Source organism: Rhinolophus sinicus, chromosome 4, assembly GCF_057876585.1.
Source record: "Rhinolophus sinicus isolate RSI-liver-muscle chromosome 4, RSI-T2T, whole genome shotgun sequence".
NCBI classification, from domain to species: domain Eukaryota; kingdom Metazoa; phylum Chordata; class Mammalia; order Chiroptera; family Rhinolophidae; genus Rhinolophus; species Rhinolophus sinicus.
In genome coordinates, this window is record NC_142504.1 from 84,259,108 (window position 1) to 84,280,591 (window position 21,484).

The 21,484-nt window shown below is 36.6% G+C and overlaps 1 protein-coding gene across 2 annotated transcripts in view; it reads right to left on the bottom strand.

Annotated features, from left to right (window-relative positions):
- Nucleotides 1-15,429, bottom strand: part of DSC3 (desmocollin 3) — a 46,840-nt gene extending 31,411 nt beyond the window's left edge. For both annotated transcript variants that reach the window (XM_019741195.3, XM_074340199.2), the window contains exons 1-4: nt 15,003-15,429; nt 5,173-5,257; nt 3,248-3,447; nt 1,673-1,792 (exon numbers count right to left, since the gene is read on the bottom strand). In XM_019741195.3, coding sequence (XP_019596754.2) covers nt 1,673-1,792; nt 3,248-3,447; nt 5,173-5,257; nt 15,003-15,068 — 471 coding nt within the window. In that variant the 5' untranslated portion in view covers nt 15,069-15,429. The remainder of the gene's footprint in view (nt 1-1,672; nt 1,793-3,247; nt 3,448-5,172; nt 5,258-15,002) is intronic.
- Nucleotides 15,430-21,484: the final 6,055 nt, after the last annotated feature.

Sequence of the window (21,484 nt, forward strand, 5' to 3'; positions counted from 1 at the left end):
AATAATTCTATAAACTGTTAGTACACTATAGTAAATCCCTATCTGTTAATTATAACAGAAATATGCTCTCTACAACTAAAGTCTTACCAAACAGACTCTAATGCCAACAACTTTCAGTTGGGGCTGCCATTAACTGAGATGGGAGGGTGTTTTTAGGAGAAAACCCAAACATTCGAATGGTATGTCTGTTGAAATGTCTATTAAACTTCCATGTGGATATATCAATTAGGCAATTTGGGCTGGAAATATGAAGTTTTAAGTCTCCAGTGTATAAATAATACTTAAAGCTAGATTAGATGAGATCACAGAGAGGGTGAATATTAACAACAACAAAAACAAAAAAACAAAAAAAAAAACACACAAGACAAGTTTCATGGACTGAGCCCTGGAAATCCACAAAGTTTAGAGATTGGGCTGGTAGGGCATGGAGCTAGGTGAGACGGAGAGCAGGGAAGCACTAACAAAACATACTAAGTGGAAAACTAGGTGAACGGTGTCCTAGAAGGCAAGTGAAGAAAGTATTTCCAGGAGGAGAGAGAGGTCAACTATATCAAATGTACGTCTTTATGTCAAAGAAATGAAAACTCAGAGGCAGTGACTGGTTTAGCAATCCAAAGGCTAAAATTACCTATGACCGGTATAACTTTCAAAATCAGAAAGCATTTCTTAAAATGCCTCTTCCGTGCTTAAAGTACAATAATCAAAAAGAAGAAATAAGAGTCTAGCATTGGATAAAATAATAAGTGTAAGAGACCCTGGAGGATAGTTAAAAATGTAAACAAATAACACACAGGTCACACTATTGGTATAAAACATCAACCACAGTAATAGAAATTTAAGGAGAAAAGGCAAGCTCCATGCCACAGCCTTACTTCAATAATTGTTTTCATTGTGTATATTCCATTTAGATCTTTAGGAAAGGTAAACCTGACCCTGCTTAAAAACTTCTTGTTTTTAGGGAAAAGTTAAACTTCCCAGCAGAACACACATGTTCCATTATGATTTGACCCCAACCTGCTTCTTCTGCCTCACCTCCCGGCTCCACAGCCATCAGACCTGGGATCCCAGACTATGCGACCCAGGGCTCCTCTAAAGAGCCTTGCTCGCTTTCACCTCCACACCTCCATCTTCTCCACAACTGTTTACTTGCACAACACTTTCTCATCCTTCAGAACTTAGCTCAGAGATCTCCTCCTCTAAGCTTTTTCTTGTTTTCTATTCCATTTCACTTCAGGACCTGGTGCTTATCCCATGGATTCTCAGATCACCCCAAACCATCTCTGCGCTCATCCCTCAGCATTGTAATCATTTGTTGCTTCTACCTCCCTCATTGGGCTAAGAAACTACATGAGAGCAAGCACCATAACTAAATTTATTTCTAGCTTCAGTACTTAGAGCAGGGCCTTCCACAGGATATTACTATATCCTGCTCAGTAACTAGCTGCTAAATGAATGAATAAACTAATAAAGATCACTGAATGGCTAGAGAGTCTTTCTCATATTATTATTATTAGTTTTTTAGTGATTTTTCTCATTTTTCTCACTTTTATTACATTTCATGAATATCTTCAATCAAATCTGTTATTTTAAAATATTTGAAGAGTTATTAAACCTAAACAAAACAGACTCTTGGAATTAAAATACTCCCAATCAAAAGGAATTTAAAACCTACTTGTTGAAGAAACAAAGGGAAAGGGCCCAAGGAATTCTCTTGCATTGAACAGGGAATAGGTGCCCATCTCCTCTTGGAACGCCTGAGAACAGTTTCTTTAGTGTGTCTTTTACTCAGTACCTGAATTTAAAGAAAGAAATTTAAATGAACAAAAGCATCAAAGCTTACTTTCCTGTAAGGTAGTGGACAGCCCATAAACCTAACGCCTCTCTGGAGGTTCAGTCTCAGGAATTTCCATACTGAAGCTAAAGACCAGATAATAAGGTCTTTTTATATTAGAAGGGTAAGAAAGAATGTAGCCAGATTCTAAAGGTTTCATAAACTAGAGAACTCCTTTTGTATACGTACCTTTCTAACACTGATCATACTTTCAGGTTAGGAAGGTCATCACTGTAACTTTAGTTCTTCTTGTTCTGTCCCAAGTAGAGATGAAGAACACATTCTCTTTGTAACAACCTATAGACAGCATTTACTTGTTCTTTCTGCTAAAACCTCATACTCTCAGACAAACCAGAGCAAGCAAATGCACATTCTTCACTGTCTTAACACTCTATCTGCAGTGTCCAATATGCTAGCCCTAGCCATACGTGACTGCTTACATTTAAATTGATAAGAATTAAATAAAATATAAAAATTCCATCCTTCAGTTATAACTAGCCACATGTCAAGGGCTCAGTTGCCATTAATACTGGGCTACCATATCAGACAGTGCAGATTATAGAACCTGTCCATTATTGCAGAAAGTTCTATTGGATTTTGTTGTGATTTCCATCTCATTTCATGGTGTAGCAAGGAAGACATTTTATTTCCTGAGAATTAGTTAATAAATTGTATTGACCTCTTATTAGAGTGCTAAACAGTCATTTAAATTAACTTTATCATTAAAACACTTAACATTGATCTCGTCTAAACCTTTCATCATTTCTGTGACTACTTTTATACCATATTCCTCATGCTGTGCAATTTAGAACAGCAGTGAATAATTCACTGAGTGATGGTCAATACCGTGACAGTACATAATCTTATTCCTACTAATGCCTACTCCGAGATTTCCATCCTATTTTAACATCACAATCACTGTGGCATTTGAAATCAACTTCTTATTCACTGGGAACTACTGCTCTTAACATGAATTTAACATACACCTATTGACAATGGGTCAGGGATTACTGAGGCTATAAGCACAAAGGAGATCAATGCATGCCCTCAAATGACTGCAGATAAATTGTTTGCACTAATAAAAAAAATTCTGAATGCTGTAATAGAGGGGAAACCACACTGACACTCACACACAAATCAAATTGTTAGACTTCTGTGGTGGAAAAAGCCCTCACAGAGGAGGTGTAATTGCAATTTAACTAAGGCAAAACCAAAGCCAGTTTTAGCCCTCGTTGAGAAAGAGACAGGAAAGGCGGTGGGGGGTGGGAAGGAAAAGCAAACATAAATGAAGGAAAAATAAGAAAAAAAGGAGAGGAGGGGAAAAAAAAAAATATCCTTTGGTCCTCTGCAACTTTTAATGAAAATATTTAAATAAAAAGAAAAACATGCCTGAAAATATCAATGTACTTTGAATACCTTCGTCTGATGGTCCAGGAACACTGTAATCTCTTTTTGGATCTGTTTCTTCATGTCAGAAAGCCATATGGTGAATGATCTTTTCTCATCAGACAACACAATAGTGCTGGCTGTGTACACCGACCCATCATCTAGAACTCTGAAATCAGGGTCGCTTGACTGGATGAGATCTGCTGACCTGAGGCACTCTTTCAAATTAACTGTAAGTAAAAATTTTCATGTTGTAAAGTGAAACACTTGGGGGGGAATAAAACCTTAAAATAATTTATACAATCTTCTTCAAAATCATGAAGTAAAATGAGATAAATCAACCACTTTGCCTTTACCAAATATCTTAACCAGTCTCTTAACTTGTATTTTTTTAAAAAAAAAAAAAAAGATAATTTTCTTTCAGTTAAAAAACAGCAATTCCTTGATTGTATACCTGTATTAAATAAGGTGCTTTAAAGCTTTATATGTTTCTAAAAGACTTATGAAAATGATCTTCCTATATAGGTGTGTATATTGCAATCATGACAAAGCTGAGCCATACACCCTACACCCACACACACACCTGAAGAAACAAACAGAAAATTTTCCTTAATATAGTTTGAGTCTTTTAAGATACACCTGTCTTCAGCCAGAAGTTACACGGGTCCAAAGAGCAATGCAGATGTATGAGTTAGGCAAATAGTCAAATAAGTAAAATTTATCTTCGAATTCTTCCCACTGGCACGCTTCTGTTACACTCCCTCCTAACAACCCTCCCCCCACCGGGCCCACAGTTTTCTTTGTGTTCCTAGCTTCCCAGAACTCTCCACTAAAAGGCTACATGGGGTCTGCTTTCCCTGGAAATTTTGCCCTGTAGTAAAAGGTAATGAAATATAAACATCCATATAAGTGTTTTGATACTTAATATCAAAAGTATCAAATCCATCCCCTTCTTCAACTATCTGCCTTAACAGAAACCAAACTGATAAATTAATACTCACTTAAGTAATAACCTCTCAACGGATTCATATGTCACCCACATATAGTGTTGTTGTTTTTTTAACTTTTTAACTTTTAAAAAATTTTCAATTACAGTTGACATTCAATATTAAATTACTAGTTTCAGGTGTACAGCATAGTGGTTAATTCCAAGTATAGTGTTTTCCCTTTAATCCTAATTTGTCACAGGTGGAAATATTTAGTCAAAAAGAAGTGAATGTTTTTAAGAGTGATTTATCTCATCTTTACATTTTTAGCAGAATGATAACCGCTAATCTATTTCCCTAGAGGAACACCCCTGACCTCTCTTTACACTTCCTTTTTTCTCCACATAGGAATTAAAGTGACATTTACTTAATAAAATTAAACGAGTCACTATAACCAGAAATGCTACACTTTGTTGAAAAAATTAATTTTCTATCTCTGGGACAAGCTATATATCTTTTTAAAACATGACGCTTTGTACCACATGGAAAGTCCACCTGGGCAGAGCATACTTACTGTTGGAAAAGTTAAAGTTTCCCTACTTTCTCAGTATGCAAATGGTAGATTCAGTTCTGTTTTGAATGGAATGGCTCACCCTATTATGTTCACCAATGCAACCATTGCATCAATAAAAATACTGCTGTGATTCTCTCAGCTCTTTATCTATAGCTCTCTAAAGCTTGAATCCCAGGGCAATGAAAGGGTTATGTTCTACATGTAATTCTTTATGTAATTTTTAAACCCTTAAGGCATGAATGACTATAAAAGCATGGCTTAGAACATTTACACTAGAATCAACCACAGAATACAACGGAGTTATAAAGAACAGAAACATATAGTTAAATTATCTTGAATTGTATCAAATTATAAATAGATTCAGATTAATTTCAAAATGCAAAAGTTAGATAACGTGCTTTTTCCACTGTAGGCAAACTAAATTTCTGTTTTAAAACAGTTTTGAAACTCCTCACCTCTGCCGACCATTTTGTCTGCCTCTAGTTTAGAAGGCATATTAAATACCACCTTTTTGCAGGCTTCACAAGCAAAACTGAAGACCTAGGAAAAAAAAAAAAGGTCAAATCAATACAGCACAAAATAAAAAACAAAGTTTTAGTTATGCAAGATAAATAAATCCTAGAGATTTGTATAGCATAGTGCTTACAGTTAACAATACTATATTGTATACTTCAAGTTTTTGCTGAGAGAGTAAATATTATGTTAAGTGTCCTTATCACAAGAAAATAATAAATTAAGGAGGGTGGAAGGAAACTTTTGGAGGTAACAAATATGTTTATGGCATAGATTGTGGTGATGATTTCACAGACATACACTTACCTCCACTCATCAAGCTATATACATTAAATATGTACAACTTTTTGTATGTCATTCTTACCTGAATAAAGTGGTTGTTAAAAAAAGAATAACAACAAAACCACATGATCATCTCAATAGATGCAAAACAAGCAATTGACAAAATTCAACACCCACTTATGATTAAAAACTCTCAATAACTCGGAATAGAAGGAAACTTGCTCAACATGATAAAGGGCAAAAACTTATGGAAAACTCACAACTAACATCACATTTAATGGAGAAAGCCTGCTATCCTCTGACATGAGGGACAAGACAATAATGTCCACTCTCACCACTTTTAGGCAACACTGTATGGAGCTTCTAGCCAGGGCAATTACACAAATTAATAATAATAATAATAATGAAATTAAAGGTGTCCAGTTTGGGAAGAAAGAAGTAAAACTGTTTCTATTTACAGATGATATGATTGTGTATATAGAAAATTCTAAGAAATCCACTACAAAGAAATCAAAACTAATAAAGGAGTTCAGGAAGGATGCAGATTCAAGGTCATCAACATACAAAAATCACTTGCATTCCTGTTCACTAGCAATAAAAAAATCTAAAAACAAAATTAAGCAAACAATGTCCTTTAAAGTAAATATCCCATCATCATGCATCAGAAAACATATTCCCAAAATTCACCTACAAATTCAATTCAACCTCCATTAAAATGAACAGCTTCAACAAAGTTGAAGGGAAAGAAATAGTCTCTTCAACAAATGGTGCTGAGACAATTTGATAACATCATGCAAAAAAATAAATGAATTTGGACCCTCTACCCCATACCATACATAAAAATTAACTCAAAAAGGATCACAAACCTAAACGTAAGAACTAAAGCTATTTAGAGGGAAACTGAAGAGTAATTTTTCATGATCTTGGCTTAGGCAATAATTTCTTAGCTATAACACCCAAAGCACAAATGATGAAAGAAAATTTGATAAATAGAGCTTAATCAAAATTAAAAACTGTTGCTCTTCAAAAAAATACCACAAAGAAAGTGAAAATTAAACCCACAGAATGAGAGGAAACATTTTGAAATCACGTAACAATAAAGGACTTCTACCAAAATATATAAAGAACTCTTACAACTCAATAATGAAAAGACAACACAAAAAAATAGGCAAAGAATTTAAACAGACATTATCCAAAGAAGGTATGCAAATAGCCAATAAGCAGATGAAACAATGCCCGATATCGTTAGGCATTAAGGAAATGCAAACCTAAATCACAATGATACACTTACTAGGATGGCTACGTAAGCAAGACAGGAGTAACAATCATTGAGATGAGGTAGAAAACCTGGAACTCTTATTCATTGCCGGTGGAAATGTAAAATGGTACAGCGACTTTGAAACAGTTTGGCAGTTTCTTAAAAGCTACACATAAACATAACATATGATCCAGTAATTCCACTCTTACCCAAAAGAAATTAAAACCTATGACCATATAAAAACTTCTACATGAATATTCACAGCAACATTTTTCACTACAATCAAAAAGAGGATACAATTAACATGCCCATCAACTGTTGACTAGATCAACAAAATGCTTTATATCCAGAAAATGGAACATTATTCAGCTGCTTAAAAAAAAAAAAAAAAAAAAAAAAAAGCAATGCATAACCTTAAAAAACCCCTTAGGTCCAGTGAAAGAAACCAGACACAAAATGGTACATGGTGTATGATTTTATTTATATAAAATGTCCAAAGAAGAGAAATATATAGAAAGAGTAAATTACTTGCCTAGGGCTGGGGGGTAGGAATGGGGAATGGTTGTAAATGAGTATGAGGTTTCTTTTTAAAGTGATGGAAATGTTTTAAAATTAGATTGTGGTGATGATTGTATATTCTGTAAGTTTGCTGAAACTTATTGAATTCTACATTTAACATGGGTGAGTTTTATGATACATAAATTATGCCTTAATAAAGCTATTTAAAACAAAAAAAAGATGTATTGTCACTGATATAAAAATTATTCTTTCCACACCCACCTCTACAAATTGACAGTGAGAGGCTCTTTCAAATTTACAAATTCATGTAAGTAATTTCAGCAAAATAAATTGAATAACCATAAAGAAGTACTTCACTTCTGATAATAATCAAATATAAATCAGATTTCTTCACAAAATTAAAAGATTTTAAGTCAGGCTATATATGTGTGTGTGTGTGTGTGTGTGTGTGTGTGTGTGTGTGTGTGGTATAATCAAAATTCTTAACTAATCTGTGTTCAAAATGTTATTGCATTTCTGTAACATCTATCTTATCCTTGCTTGAATTAGTTAAGAAAATAACTCAAAAATCTGAACATGTGGGGTCAACATACAATAGTGTTGTTTCATTTAAATACAAGCCAAAAAAATGATTTTCAGAAAGTCATAATCAGATTGCTGTGACAATGAAGTAAAAAGATGTTTGCCTTAAAAAAAACAACGATGTTATATATGCTCAATTGCATATTGTTCCTAAGAATATAGTTGTTATCTTGCAGTGAAAAATGGTGTTATTCAATAATATACCCATTGGTCCAAATATATTTTAACTCCATAGTTGGTATTTTTGAATATCAAAAGAAAGTCATGTTCAACATATTTTAATCACAAATTTTTAAAAAATATTTAAGTTACTCTGGAATATTTAAATCAAATAAATATAATAAATGCTCATGTATCCATTCATATGTTTCAAAAATTAACATTTTGCAATTTTTGCTTCACTTTCTTAATTCAAATTTACCGATGTGCTAGAGTCCTATGCTCGTTTTCATTTCCATCTCTCTTCTCTAGGCAATAGTTTCTTCTAAGTTGATGTTTATACTTCCTCTGTAAGTTTTCATAATTTCATCATATATATACATATATGTATGTGTGTATATATATATATATATATATATATATATATATATATATATATATTGTGTATGCACATGCCCATAAAATTACAAGCTAATATTGTATGTAGTATGTGTCTATGTGCATACTTTTGCAACTGACTTTTTTCACTCACAATATGTTTAAGATTTTTCCAAGAACATACCAGTTTATTTTGATCATTTCCCTAAGATGGTAATTTATTATCTTGTTTTCCATTTTTTCTATCACAAATGATATCACAATGAATAGCCTTGCAGGTACAAGATATCCTGATATATACCCCCAGATTATTAGATCTCTCTATTTCTCAAATTCTTTACTACAATTGCTTCTACAGGACATTAAAATTTTTGCCGATCTTATGGTTGTTGCTTTAATTTGCATTTTCTTAATTTCTACTGACACTGAGCATCATTTATTTGCCATTTATCTTCTGTAAATTGTGTATTCCTATCCTTTAATCATTTCCATATTAAGGTTATCTTATTTTAAATTACAGTACTTTTTACTTATAGGTTTATGTAGGTTGCCTTTTCACTCTTTTTTGTGGTATCTTTTGATAAACAGTACCTCAGTTTTAAAGCAGTCAAATTTACTAATCATTTCTTCTACCTTATAATTTTATGTATTAATAACTCCTCTTCTAACCTTTCCTTATATAGTATCCAATATTTTCTTCTAAACGTTGTAAAATACTTCCGACTTTTAAATCTCTTACCATCTGGAATGTATTTTGTGTGTGATTCACTACAGCTGTCAACTCTTATATTTGCCTTATGGATAGCCAATTGATCCAGAACCATCACTGAATAACTCTTCTTTTCTTAACTAATGATAATGCCATATTCATCATAGGCACGGCTCCCACAAATACAGAATCTACTTCTGGGCTCTCTGCACTATTTCATCAGTACACGTGTTTATCTCTACATCAGTACTACATAGCTTTAATTCATATAGTTTTAATTAAAATAACTTTATTATAAATCTTGGTATTTGTTATGGTGATCCCTATCCCTATTATCTTCCTTTAAAGTGTCTTTGCTTTTTTTAGCTTTCTATTCTTTCACAATTTTTTTTTATGATCAGCTGATCAATTCTATGAAGAATCCTTTTAGATTTTTTTTTTATCCAGGAAAGTTGTTTACTTTTATTAGTACTAGTAGTTTGTCAAGAAAGTGTTGGATCTCCCTTGTAACTAATCCTATAGCAAGCAAAATGGCAATTCAATATTTTACCTTATTTCTAAGCTTGTGAAGACCTTCAGTAGAACGCCGAATAAAAACAGCTATAGTGAACATTGTAGATTTATTTCTAACTTTAAAGAGTGCTTTTACCTTTTCACCATTAATTTTGAGTCTTTTTCTTTCATTCATACATTCATTCATTTTTAAGTATGCTTCACTATGTTGACAAAGTTCATTCCCTTATGTTCCTAGTTTGCTCAGAATTTTTTATCACAATAAATATAATTTCCCCCTTATTTTGAAAAGAACATATAGGTTTTCTCTCTGAATATACTATATATGCATATGTATGTATACATATACACATATACACAACAATAATAAATTTTCTAATGTAAAACCATCTTTCCATACCTAGCATAAACATTACAGGACATGATAATTTTTTAATACATTATTGGTTTTGTTTGCTGCTATTTATTTTAGTATTTCAAATATATGTCCATAAGTGAAGTCAAGTTACTTCTTTTCAACTTCATACAATCCTCATAAAATGAGTTAAGAAGAGTTCCAGTTTTTTCTGTTCTTTGAAACAATGTACATGAGGTACAAATTATCTGTTCCATATAATTATGGAAGAATTCACCTATCACAAGTCTGGGCCTGATGGATGTGAAGGTGTGTGCATGGAGACACTTGGCTTCTAATTCAATGTCTTTAATGGTTACAAGTCTATTTAGACTTTCTATACCTCCTCAAGTCAATGTTGGTAATTAGTATTTTGTAGGAAATTGCACATTTTGTCTGTGTTTTCAAATTAATTGGAATAATCTATTAATATTATTATGTTTTTTTAAACATCTGTCCTCTTGGTGACTGTGTCTCCTTTTTTTCCTTAACATTGTTTTATCTGTGCCTTCTCTATTTTTTACTTGCTCAATCATAGCAGGGTTTCTCTATACGTTCAAAGAGTAACTTTTGGTTTTGTTCATCCTTTCTATTGCTTATTTCTTGTTTTAACATGTTTTTCATAAAATATAAATGAAAAAGACTATATACAGCATATATGAGTATTTTAAGAAATAATAAAATGAAAACTAGAGTTCTCACCATTTAAGTAATAAAACATTACTGTTATTTTCAAACCTCTCCCCAATTGTATTTCCTTCCATCCCTCAACCCCTAAAACTTGGGTAACAACTAAAGGCTGATTTTTGTGTTGTTTGTTTCCCTGCCTTTGCTTATTTTACCCCATATATTGGTGCATATCTATCTATCTATCTATCTACCCCTAAAGGAGATACAGATTTATTTTGCCAATTTTTGGCTTTTAAATACAGAGAGTGCCAAAAAAAATGTATACATATTTTAAGAAAGGAAAAAACTGTATTAATTATAATACTCATAACAAAAGATGACTACAAGACACATTTGACTTCTGCAATTACTAGAGGTGCTCAAAGTGGTTACCATCAGAGTCCAGACACTTCTGATTATGGTGAACTACTGTTTGAGCATGGATGACAACATTTAAAATGTGTATACATTTTATTGGTACCCCCGGTATGTGCAGTCATATACTTGCTGTATGCAACTGGATTTCTTTGCTTAAATTATGCTTGTGAAATTTATTCACGCTAAGTATACAGCAGTAGTTTATTTTCATTGCTGTATCATTGGAAAGAATTTGCAATTAATTCATTGACATAATTTTTGAAAGAGATGATATTCATAAATAGATTTCAGTTATGTCATGCTTCTTGAAACTAAATTTAATGTCATACTATATTTGTGGCGATTGGATATATTAATGAAAATAAAGTAAAAAATGTAAAGTCACCATTAAATTAGTAACGATGAACTAGTAACCTTTAAATGTATTTTTTAAATAATTTATATAGAAGAGTGCCCAATAAAAATTGCAATATGCAAAGACTTAAAAAATTGATGAATTATGGAATGAATATTTGAGCTATTTAAAAAAATCTGTTTTAATGGAGAATCATCCAAGGCAACTTTAAATATTTGATTTATGAAACCTAGAGTTGCAAGCAGCTTTAAATTAAAATATAACAAAGTAAGTTTTTAAAATTGATAATAGAAATCATTGTCCACTCTATTCTGGAAAAATAAACTGCTTTGTTTTATTTTAAAGTACAATCCATTTTTTATTAAATGTATGATAAGCTTACATACAACTAATTGTATATATACGCTTATCATACAAATCATTAAATCCTGATAGAAAAATCTAATACCAAAAAGAGTGTGAAAACTAAAGGGGTTAATTGAGATTGTTTCACTTCTGTACATTGTTCAATTTTATAGTGAATACGTAATTGATAAGCTTTCTAAAATGACTCCCTTTTTCAATGAAGGAAAAAAGAAGCTAAGTAACTGAAATTAATGGAATGTCTGAAAAATAACAAGGATCCTCTTGACTAAGCATAATAGTTAAGGATTTTAAATTTGTCATTTTTCTTATGGACACTGCCTTCCGCAAAATAGAAATATTTCCTTTCAAATTCTTATCACTTTAAAGGTAAATTGTAAGATTTACCTCTCTGTATTTTCAATGCATAGATAATATGACTAAATTTCCTTCTCACCAAACTTTTTGTAACATGGGATTCTAGTTAAGTGAAATGTATGACGAATCACAAGTCACCACAGGTGTCACATATGGAATACCAACTACCAATAGGATTGCAACAGGACCCAAAAATGTGCATGGGCTTACATGTATTAAGTGATTCAGAAGGTGCTTTAGGATCTAGCTGTATCTCAATACGCACATCAACAATCTCCTTTTTAAAAGGTAACTGATAATGCACTTATCTAAATACATACTAAAACTTTGACTTCCTTAAGATCATGGTTTTAATACAAACTAGTTCTCATTTATAATACTTCCTTTATTTGCCTTAAACTTTTTTTCACTAATACCAAAGATAATCGGAATCATTACACTCATTTTTTTTTCAAGGAAAAAAAGTCTTCTTGGTAAAGGACTCACATTATTCTCGTTAATTAATGCTATAAAATCTGAAAAGGTAGCATGCCTGTTTGTCGATATAGGCTGCAGGTAGAATTCATATACTCCAAGGGGAAAAGTATGTTATGCTATAAAGGAAAACACTATTTTCATTCCTTTTAAAGAGCCCTTTTAGCCAAATGACAGATTAACTGTGTCCAAGTACATACCGTTTTTAACATATAATAGATAACATAATTCCCAAAGTGGATTTGATATGGAGAATAACATTAAACACATATTTAAAAGAATCTCATTATTTGTAACCACGCTGAAGACATCTGAGCAACTGAGCTAATGCAATTCAGTTTTCACCATCCCTAACAATTTTTGTAACATTAAGAGTTTTCCCCTCTCCTTTTTTTTTTCTTCTTTGTGTGTGTGTGTGTATGTGTGTGTGTGTGTGTGTGTGTGTGTGTGTGTGTGTGTGTGTGTGTTGGGGGAGGGAGATCATTAGGAATCACAGCAGTTTAAAGTGCTGAGAATAGAGAGGTGGTGAAGGGGTGCAGATGCAGGAGAAGAAAAGTGCAAATGGAAAGAAAAATTGCTCAACCCACGGGACCGCTCAGTGGGAAGGGCTAACATGTTAAGTCTTAGTTTTGTACTACAGACTTGCCTTGAAGAGCTCTCACTTCAAACACAAACTTGTTTTCAAAAGATCCATTAAAGCATCTATAAAATGAAAACTGTGCTTCTAAAGTGTTACGCCATTCATATTAGGCTGAAAAGTTGGTAGTCGTAAGAATCAAAAGGAACTACAGACATAAGATGGCCAATAGAAGTCTTAATTTACCCACTGGGACAGAAATCGAAGGTGTTTGTAAACTGGGGATTGCAGATGAAAGGAATTATTCTATATACACTCTCCAGTATTCAAATCTCCAGGGATACCATTTAATCTAAACTGTAGGATTTTTTTAAATAATCCTAAACGAGTATCATATACTACGACCGGTGCTATCTCTAGATTTAGACAACCTTCTGGCTTTGCCACAACCCAACACCCTCTGTCATTAGGACAGCTCCCTGAATGCCACGCCCTACCCTCCAGCGAATATGGGAAAGCTTGTGAACACAAAACCTTTGTGGTTTCTTCTCCCTATTCTCCAGTCCCTTTCTCAGAGAACAGTTTTTATTCATAAAGTCATTTCATTAGCTCAAACATTTTGTTGGAACAGATGTATGGAAGGTCGTTGCGCTCTTTTGTACAATTCCTTGTCCATGAATCTATCTTAGGTCATAAGTATCAATCCAATACACAAAACTCACTGACTCAGAGAGGACAAAGCTTGGACTCACTCTCCCTCCTTGGAGGCGGAGGAACAGCAAGAATCCGCGTGGTCAGAGTAGACCTCCCGAATTAGGCGGGTCCTCTCGCCACTGAACGCCCATTCTTGGATGAGAGGATGTCGCGGGTCCGCGGCTCCTTTCCACTGCACTTTCCGAGTGCAACCGTCAGAGTTCCTGATTTTTCGCTTTCTGTCTCCCGAGTTTCCGAAAAATTGTCGCTAACTTGCTCTCCAGCTCGATTCCGTCCTGGGTCTCAGGTTTCCCGGGTACAGGAGACCCCCCAGGCTGGGCTCTGGGCTTGCGGCAGTCCTCCCGGGAGCCAAGGTAACACCCAACCCCACGCCTACCCCACCCCACCCCCCACCTTGACCCTATCCCCTCCGTCTCGTCACAACAGTCCCCTCACACCACCCACCCCACCCCAACCCCAGCCTTTATCCAGCCTTCCCACGCCCTCGCGCCCAGAGTGGCTCGCGGGGATGAGCGGTATGAGTGAGCTGCTGAATAACCTTTAGGGGAGGCAAAACCTGAAAGCGGTTTTTCAGAGGTAACTCCACACCGGGACCTAGAAGCACCACTTCAACCCCTCCACGCCCTAAACGTCCCCAGTCCAAGTCACCCTGGGGTGGGAGGTGGCCCCTTGAACCACATCTCAAGTCTATGTTTTGCTTACTCAAGGATCCTGAAATACCTGGCCAAATACTCGTCTTCCTCCTTCACCCAAACGCATCCTAAGTACCACCACCAGCCCCGGGAGCCAGGGGAGGCGTGCGAACCCCAGCCCCTGTTCACCGGTGACCGCGCCCGCCAGAGCACAGTGACGCCGCGACTCAGAATTCAATCGAACTCGGCGTCCCAAACAAAAAAGTTCAGTCCCAGTCGTCCTTCCAAAGCTCGTTTTCTAACTATCCTCACGGCTCCGAGGCTGAATTTGGGCTTGTTCCTGCCTCCCAGATTAAGCTGCGCGGCGGACATCACCTTCTAGTCTGCTTTGCCCCTTACAGCTCCCCCCGCGGGGACCCACCCCCTTCCCCACCCCGGCTCCCGGTGGCTCCCACTCACCAGGAGCGTGAGCAGCAGCCTGCAGGGGGCTCCGCGCAGGGAACTCAGGGGCCCGGCGGTCGCCATCTGGGCGCCGGACGGGATGCCGAGATGCGAAACCCAGCGGAGGTGCGGTTCTCGCTGCTGCAAGTGTTTAAGTCGCCTTGGCCTCTCTCAAGCTTGCCTGCCTGGGAGCGTGTTCGCTTGTGAGACGGGATTGGACCCAGCAGACGCCGAGACGCCCCTCCTTGTTATTTCTCAAGTTTTATCACCGCGGGAGCCGCTGGGGAGCTGCCCGAGCCTGCCCCTCCGCTTCCCCAGGTCTGCGCTGGGCGCTTGCTCGCGGGAAAGCGGTCCCACGAGCCGGTCCCTGCCCGCTCTCCCACGCCCCTCGTCTGCCCCGCGGCGCTACCGCCCCGCCTTCCCTCGGCGCGATGCTCACAGCCTAGATCTTCTCCGGCGTCCCCAGAGCCGACGCTGCACCGCTCATTCCTACTGCAGAACCCAAATCCGCCTGCAGGGATCCCTGCCCCTACACGGGCGCTCCTAGGTAGCTGCCAGGAACGTTTTTGTGATTGGATCAGAGGATCCTCCCTTGAACTCCTGATGAAGTTCTGGGCAATGTCTCCTGCTATACAAAATATATGTATTCTTTCCAAATTTGACTAACATGATAAAATAAACGACGGAGGGAAAATTATCCCCAATGGCATGAAGAACTTGGCATTTGGTATACCGGAAACTCAAACCAACTAAAAGAAATGCTGCTGTCTGACAAGGTTTACAAACCCAAAGCGTAAGTGAATTACACTAGAAGCTTTCTTTACTGCCAATTTTGTAAGCTTATATGAACCGTCTAAGAAATAATTTGTTGTTCTTACATGTAAATTATTGATTTAGTAATTACATGGTGATTGTACTAAGATGCAACTTTTCAGTTTGGGGTAAAAGGAAAATCTACCACACAAAATCCTCTACTCTAACAGGAGGCTTATATGGTCAATAGCATTGTCAACTGAAAAAAGGTTTAACCTGTTATAGAGAATAAAAAGCATTTATTTCAGCAAAGGATTACAACCTGAGAGAAGCAGATTCAGCTACCGTGTTTCCCCGAAAATAAGACCTAGCCAGACAATCAGCTCTAATGCATCTTTTGGAGCAAAAATTAATAAGACCCAGTCTTATTTTACCATAATATAAGAGTAGGTCTTATATAATGTAATATAATATAACATAATATCTGCTCTTATATTAATTTTTGCTCCAAAAGACGCATTAGAGCTGATTGTCTGGCTAGGTCTTATTTTCGGGGAAACACGGTAGCAACCCAAACTGCACTCTAGAAAGAACAAAGAAAGGCAAGTTTCATAAAGGCAAAAGCCACAAAATGTATTTTTTTCATGCAAATAAGGGATTGCTGACTAGGTTAACAGGGATTGGTTAATTCCAATATGCAAATGAGAAGCAAAAACTATAAATCGGAGGTAAAATCCATATCTATCCATGTAGTAGTTGTTACAGGATTTTTATGGCCCAGCCTTAACCTGAGTTTAGCAACGAGTTTAGCAACTTAGCATCTCTCAGAACTGAGGCGCAAGATGTGCATAGGCCTTACTTCTTTAATAGCCTTCTGATTCTATTTTAAGTGATTCTCTTAGCAATGCTTTTCTATCATATTATTATTATTTTGGTTATTACGTACACCCACCTTGTATCAGGGCCCAAGGTCACCCAGGCATTGTGTGAGGGGCTGGAAGAAAGGAAATGTATGAAACCCAGTTCCTGCCCAAAGCAATTCCAAGTCAAAGAGGGAATAAAGGCAATCATCAATAGCCCAGTATGCTAAACCTTTTAATAGAGGCGTAGCTGGCAACACTAGAGGCACAGTGCTTTATTTCTCCCTGCACTGAATTTTCTGTCCTCTGAGCCCCACCTGTGTGATTCAGAAAGAACTCCTTAGATATGTGTTGCTGCTCCTCAAATCTCATGCGTAAGTTCCAAGGTCAAGTTTCTCATATAGTCCAGATCAATCAGGGAAGGTGCTATGGTCTTCATTCATCCCACCATAGTCACCCCAATAGGCTCATTGTCTAAAGTCTTGGGCTTCCTTAAAATTCACAGGAGTCAGCTCTCCGGACAAAGACAACCTCTGAGGTATTGGAGGCATCCATCAGAGATCCCGTCACACTTCTGGAGGCCTCTGTACAGAAGAACACTTCCATTCTCAGAGAAAGCTCTCTGAATTCCTCTCCACTCCAACCATGTCACCTCCCATCCTCACCTTCACCAAAGACCTCAAGGAAAGCCTCTCAAAATCTCCTCTGTCCCCAGCCAGTGGGAAACACAAGTGGACCATTGCTTTCCGGTAACATAGGTGATGCTATGGGCTGAGTTGTATCCCCCCAAATTCATAAGTTGAAGCTTTAACCCCCAATATGACTGTATTTGGAGATGGGACCTATAAGGAAGTAATAAAGATTAAATGAGGTTATGACGGTAGAGCCCTGTTCTGATAGGATTAGTGTCCTTATGAAAAGAGACACTAGAAAGCAAAGCGCCCCTTTCCATCCCCCCCCCCAACCCCACCATATATGGACACAGAGAAAAGATGGCAGTGTCAGAAGAACTCCTGTGGCTGGAAATTAGGTTAGAAAGAGGCTGGGGACAAACGAGGCTGAGGAGTGAAATTTCATCCTGGAAGAGATGAAGAGCCATCCACTCGATCTATAAAAAGGGTTACTAATTACAGTTGCAGAATTACCACTTTTGGTGAGTTAATGAACTCATAAATGTCATTAATGAACCTGTTTATCCCTTGACACAGCTGTCACTTAATACTTAAGGAATAAAAGTCTTTGAAATGTTTGTCTTCATTCTAAGTAGTCCTACTTTTCAGTGATTTCAACGTTATCAATGAGTCTGACGCGACGATTACTGTCCTCCATGAGACTAAAACTCTAAGATAGCTATCTGGTTGTTTCAGCTGTGCTGTGTAATTGAGAAGATTGTTAAACCTACTGACTATATGAGAGTTATGCTGAGCTTCCATTTTCAGCTTCTACAATATAAAAATTATAGAACTCTATTCCAGAAGTAAAGCATATTGGAGATATTTTTATTTGTATTGCAAAATTCTAGATGCAGTGTGAATACTGAATACTAACTAGATGTATTCATAATTATCTTGAAATTTCCTGTTATGTTACAGCATGTACCTGTCCATTATGGGTTATTAGTCTAAGTAGTAATAAAAAGCAATGTATTTTTATAATTTAGAGAAGAATCTTCAAAGACAGTATAACATGAATATGACGTGGAGATAAATTAAAATTGCTTTTATTTTTCTATGTAAATTATCGTTTTATATGAGTTGGCTGAAAATTTATTTAAAATATGAACCTCAGTTTGAATATAGTTAGAACTGGATGCCTTCTATAATAAAATTAACTTTAAGTCATGAGACATCATAAAGAGTTGTTCTGAAATGCCTTTATTTTAATACCTTATCCTCCAAACTACAAACTTGGTTGGAAGTCACTACTAAAAAGATAATGTACAAAAATGGGAAACAAACTTATTTTCCCTGTTATTTTTTTAGTTTCAAGGGTAAGAGCAACAACGAGAAAGGATAAAAAATGGGAAGTGATTTTAAGCAAAAGTATAGAACTTCAGGAATCCAGGTGAATTTTAAAATGTTCAGTTGAAAACAAATTTAAGACCATTAAGAAGTGTTCTCTGTACCTAGGAGGAATCTCTGACTTTGGAAGGATAATGACCTTAGGAGGTGATAACTGACTCCTGGCCCAATGAGCCAAGCTTCCTTGCACAATTCAGTGCCAACAGGTGTTGGTCTCACCCACCTACTTACCTCAGTGGCTTACATATGACATGGCAAGTGTGGGTCTCCTCAAACATACCTAAAAAAACAACCAGAGCACCTATATGATATTTGAACAAATATGCTGGCAATAAAAAAGAAATTTATGAAAAAAAAGCTTAAATTAAAACCAAGCAAAAGATGGGTTCAAATAGTCCTTCTTGTGACACAAAATGAGTGCTGCCATGAAATGTTAGCTCAGAATCACTTTTAGAATACTATTTAGGTTAGTCACAGTAATAAATAACAATCAAAAAAACAAAAAAAGAAGACCCAAAACAAAAAACACTTGGAGCAACAGTGAGGAACACTGTACAAATGTGAAATCAAATGCCAGGAGCCCTCACAGGCTTAATTTTTAGAACTTAATTGCCCTAATGTATCCACTTGTTCTTCCAGAGATGGCTCTTCCCTCATACTTGGGAACCCAGGTGTGGGATTCCCTCATCCCACTATTGTTTTCTTTCTCAGGTGACCACCTCTGTTACTACCATTCTGGCCGTCAGAAGAGAACACTGCTCTTGCTGTACCACTTTTCCTACAGTGTGATTAGAGGCCCTCCACTGATTTCCCAGAGTGCCACTGAGAAGGAACGTGACTTTTTGGCCATTTTAAAAGACAACTGGAGACTTGGGAATAACAGAAAGTTGAAGTCAAGAGTAACTTATAATATTGCATTGCTGCCCAGAACAAGAGCCACCCCAAAATCCTTGCCTGCCTGTCTCCCCTCCTGTGTTCCGGTGGCAAGCACCCCTCCCAGGTCTACGTCCACCCCCGTGGAAATGGTCCAGATAGAAAAGAGAACCACACATCTAGCTAAATGATCTTTGTCTTCCAGAGATGAGAAGTTTTCCCTTATTCCTTTCCTGTGCTGGGTCCTCAGTTATCATTTGGATTAATTTCTGCCCAAAGTGATTGACAGTGAGACCATCCATTCCCTTCAGGAGAAAACTCACTCCCATCCATAGAAGTGTGGCCTTTCACTGTACCCTTGAAAACAATTATGCCAATTCAGACATTTGTACATTTCTAAAATTCAGAATTATCCAGTTTAAGTAACACCGTACAACAGTCCTATCCAGATAGGGTGTGCCAGGATCAGGAAGGTTCCCTTTCAGTCTCTCCCTATTAATTAATGACTCAAGAACTGTTACAATGGTTTTACACTTCCTCTCCTAAAATCTTCAAATATCTTTACAAATATCCTCTCCACCAAGAGGCCTTTTAAGGAGGGAGAAGTTGTCTCCTAACGACACCAGGCTGGAAGGAATGGTAATTTCCACACAGAAAACAAAAGGTCATTGTGTGAGTGATAACTTCTTCCAGTAACCTGAAAAAAGCAGTGTAATGAAGCCCTGACACAGGGTGAATTTTCAGTCCTTCTCATCTTGGAATCATGCCATAATCCTTCACTTTGGTTTCCTTCAGAGTCAAAAATCTCCTCCCACTGGGTGAGGCTATAGTTTGTCCTGGATGTTCTCATGTCCCCAGGAGCTCATTGTGAGCATCTGTCTGTTCAAAGGGCATTGCTCAAACATGAAGGCTACAGGTGTGAGTGGGCTGACTTACAGATCCCATGTGTCATTTATCCCCACGTCATTCTCTGATTCACTGCCTCATCAGCCTTCTTTTTTCCCAGAAGTTTAGGGAGATCATCACTCATCAGCTTGGGAAAGTGGCATATCCTCTAGCTCAAATGCCTATCAACTAGGTCAGGAGTAAAAAAGTAGTTTTTCCTAACAATTCCTCCTGGACAGTAAATGATTTAATTAAGCAATTATTAGTTTATTTTTATTAATTGTTTTAGTGACTATTAATTATCTATGCATTAATTTTATTTATTCAAGATTTATTAATCTTGAGTTGTCTTTTCTTTTCAGTCTGCTCTGTTTCCTAAACTCTTCTGTCACTAAAAAAGGACTAGCTTTCTACCAATTAGCTTTTAGTATTCACTGAGCATGCCAATGCCTCAAAAATTGGTTCTTTTCTTGCGTCACTTTCAAACATTATACTTGTGTTTGCCTTTCAGTGATATAATAAGCTACATACTTCCCTGCTTGATAAGCTCTAGTCTTAACTTGTACACATCTATGAAAGGTTACACTAGATACCTGTTCCTCTAAGCAATCTGTTCCTCTAACTGTTCAAGTCATGCCTGAACATTACAAAAAAAAAAAAAAATGAAGCACTAATAATATTCCTAGTAAGCATGTAGGCATGTACAAGAAAGGCTATTTTGTTGCCCCTCTCTCCTGAGATTTCAGTGTTCTTTACATGCTCAATAAAATTGGCTATTTCTCCCAGATTTCAAGTCCCGTTTAAATGGCCAGGGGAAGTCCAAATCTTAACTATAATACTTCACTATTAAAATGAGAATCTCAGAGTGACAAGTTCCAGTCAAGATGACGGAGTAGGTAAAGCTGCGCTTACCTTCTCTCACAATCACATCAAAATTACAACGAAACAACCATCATTGACAATCACCTGAAATCTTGCTGAACCAAAACCTTACAACTAAGGACATACGGAAGAATCTACCTCAAGACTGGTAGGAGTGGTGGAGACACTGAACGGGCTGTGACCACACCCACATCTGGGTGTGACCATTAAAAATCAGGAGGGATAT